General features: G+C 36.2%; 1 protein-coding gene across 1 annotated transcript; it reads right to left on the bottom strand.

Annotated features, from left to right (window-relative positions):
• Positions 1 to 256: 256 nt before the first annotated feature.
• LOC107906161 (BAG family molecular chaperone regulator 1) lies at positions 257 to 2,734 on the bottom strand. The gene is made up of 4 exons (XM_016833099.2): positions 1,664 to 2,734; positions 1,328 to 1,575; positions 1,091 to 1,237; positions 257 to 958 (listed from the first exon to the last, which is right to left on the bottom strand). The coding sequence occupies exons 1-4, from the start codon at positions 1,890 to 1,892 to the stop codon at positions 575 to 577; spliced, it is 1,008 nt and encodes a 335-aa protein (XP_016688588.1). The 5' UTR covers positions 1,893 to 2,734; the 3' UTR covers positions 257 to 574.
• Between the last annotated feature and the right edge of the window lie 438 nt (positions 2,735 to 3,172).

The following is a 3,172-nucleotide window of genomic DNA, read 5'->3' as shown; positions in this document are numbered from 1 at the left end:
TATATATATGGTTCATTCAATCCACTGTCATTATTTCCTCTGCACTTTTTATCATACATGGCTTCCTCTTATTGGACGTGTTAGTTATGATATTACTGAATTCCGTTCCACATAATATTGCCCTTTTTGTCAGTATATATAAAATAAAGACTAAATAGTAGTATGTTCTTAATTTCCTTCCATTAGGTCTTTCTTTTTTCCCATTTGGTCTAGAAATAGAGATACTGATATATTACACATTACTAACAATATAGGGTTGGTAATCATCAAAAGGAAGAATATGAATTCAAACACAATAAAGCTATAGAGGAGAATTAACAGTTTGGTTTCAACAGTCTATAATCATCATAGTAATTAGTAATCACTATGGTGGAGGAAGCCCCGTTTATTTTATGGTGAACTGAATGGCAGATTAGAAATTAAGGGTGCAGTTGCCCAACAATATCTAAGTACAGAAAGAATGGAAGAAAAAGAAGAAGATGATGATAACAAACCCAAGTGAAAGGCAAACCGAAGCACATCCACACACACACACACCAGAGAAAAATAGAGCAGAGACGTGGCATAGTGCTGCTTAGTCAAAGAAGTCCCAAGGGAATTTTGGCGGGACTGAATTATTGGCGGTTGATGTGGATGCTGAGGGAACCGGGAACGATGTTGGGGAGGTATCAAATGTCTCCCAGTTCGTGGTGACTACGACGGGCCCCGATGCTGATTGGTGGTGTTGTTGATGGATTGGCAAATGGGCAATTGAGTTGCTCGATTGCTGCTCTTGAATTGGTGCTAGTCTTTGCCCGTTAAAATGCCTAGGCTTTTGCTCTTGGGTTGGGGCTAGTTTTTGCCCATTTGTATGCTTGTGTTGATTTTGGATTTCCATTTGACCTCCATTGTTGCTTGGCATAGCGTTTTTAATCTTCAACATATCCAATGTTTCAACATATTTTTGAACTCTTCTCACCTTCAACAATGCCGAAAGGCAAATCAGTATGGCTCTAAGTCCCAAAGCAAAGCAAATATACATTTTATCTTTTTAATTTTGAATAATCAACGGATATGGGTTCGCTTTCGGCAAATCGGGATTCTTAAGTACCTGCATTTTTCTTTGCAGCTTGACATCTCCATCGGCTGTAATCCCATCTAATTTAAGCAACTGATTCATCAGCAGCTCAATCGAATTAATCAAGTCTTTCTCCGCTACTTTCCCACCTTTGGTGATTATTGTTTCAAAAGCTGACACCTAGGCAATATCCAACCAATATGATTTAAACTAAGAAAAATAATGCATAATCTTATAAATTATTATGAACCAGTACTGAATAGTATGTACCTGGCCAGCAAGCCTATCAACTTCTTGGGAGATGGATTTAGAAGCCTTCTCTATCTTAGCATTCTTTCTGGTCTCCAATAACCTCTTTTCTTGACTAATTGGGTCTTCAACTAAAACAATTTTGGACTTGTCCTTCACACCTGCCATGTCTAGAAAAGCTTTGGAATCCCTCTCCTTGTCTTTGTATAATAGCTTTTGATCTTGATGGTGTAATCCTGTTGGCCCTGTCAGCATCTTCTTCAACTCCCCTGCCACACAATCCAAAGTAACTTTAATTGGTCTATTAGAGGTTATTATTATTAGTATTATTATTATTGTGAAAGATGAGAAATTTACCGAACGTAGCTTGAGAACTGATACTGATTTCGTGGTAGATGGAGCCGTATTTGACTCTAACTCTAATAGTCGGTGGTGGGATGGAATTTCGATCGGAGGCCGGGTTTCGCTTTTGTACCAACATGCCTCCGGGTCTAAGCTCCAAATCATGAGCAGCCGATTCACCTCTACCGCCACCGCCACTTGCCACCGGGGCCAACCCTGTTGCTTTTGTCTTCACTCTCATCATTTTCTTTTAACTACGATATGTTTCGTTTCTGTTACTAAAACAAAAACAAGAAAGAAAATTTTCTACGGAGGGGAGGGGGAGATTGTTTTAGATCTTCAGAAAGAGTGAAAGCAAGCGATCTGTATCAGAAATCATGTAGAGCCATTTTTAAGACTTAAGGGGATGTTTTTACGAAAGGTTCTTAAGAGTCCCACCCCAGCATTATACGAGTCCAATTCCAACGCCCACGCGTATTTACAAAGACAACCAAAAAAATAGAAAGCAGACCAAACCAAAGCAAAGACACGAAGGAAACTCCAACTCTTCGACTTCTCCCTTTTACAATGGCGTCTTACCAAAGCCAATAAGAAAAAGAGAAAATCATCGATTCTTTCCCTGCAAGAAAACCAAACTCAACTCCTAGATCGCTGACACAAAAAGAAAGAAACATCAGATCTCTCCAACGCAAATGTAGCAAAAATATACAACGATGCTACGAGAATCTCCCACTTTTTCACAACAAAAAGACTGGAAAAATCAAATGTCCAACGGTGGGGAAAGACTATAATATGGAAAATGAACAAATTTCTTTCCAAATTATGAATCTGTTTCTTTTTCTCTCCATCCTAGTAGCTCTGGGATACTCATGGAAGAATATGGAAAACGAAGAAGAAAAAAAGAATATGAATAAAAAACGAGTGGACAGCTAATTGAGCAGCTTTACGACCTTAAGAAACAGATTATATAAATGTTTATTTTTTATATATTGAAAAATAGTATAAATAAAAAATAAATATACTTTTATGTTTTAAATTTACGGGGAAAATGAAAGGCAAACAAACAACGAAGCCGCCAAATTGTGCAAAAGATTGAGAAAAAAATTATTCTTTTACCAAAGTTTGGATCTTAGGTACTATTCTGCTGCGACACGATTTATCTTATAAAAGAACCGGTTGATCATTGGTACTTGCACACGTATAGCGATGAGGGTATATCGGGAAATTTATTATAATTTTGCAACAATTCCAATCATTGACTTGATAATTATATTGACATTTCAAACACGTGGCAGTTTAAAGAAATCGGTCGAAGTTGAACAAAGCAAAATTAAAAAGAAAAGCAAATGTAAATAATTTTAGTACGCAAATTATTTAAATTAAAAAAATACAAAAAGGTTTATCATAAATTTTAATAAATATAACATCAAATAAATGAAGGGTAAATTATATTTAATGTTACTAAACTATTAGTAAATTTATTTTTTGGTCACATAATGATCACTAAAGTATTTAAAAAAATTC

Source organism: Gossypium hirsutum, chromosome A08 (assembly GCF_007990345.1).
Source record: "Gossypium hirsutum isolate 1008001.06 chromosome A08, Gossypium_hirsutum_v2.1, whole genome shotgun sequence".
NCBI lineage: Eukaryota > Viridiplantae > Streptophyta > Magnoliopsida > Malvales > Malvaceae > Gossypium > Gossypium hirsutum.
This window is presented reverse-complemented; position numbering and strand designations above follow the sequence as displayed.

Coding starts and splice junctions, on each gene's coding strand:
- LOC107906161 (XM_016833099.2), bottom strand. CDS start 1,892: ATGATGAGAGTGAAGACAAAAGCAACAGGGTTGGCCCCGGTGGCAAGT. Junction 1,576..1,663: donor CAGTTCTCAAGCTACGTTCG/GTAAATTTCTCA, acceptor ATTGTGTGGCAG/GGGAGTTGAAGAAGATGCTG. Junction 1,238..1,327: donor TTGATAGGCTTGCTGGCCAG/GTACATACTATT, acceptor GATATTGCCTAG/GTGTCAGCTTTTGAAACAAT.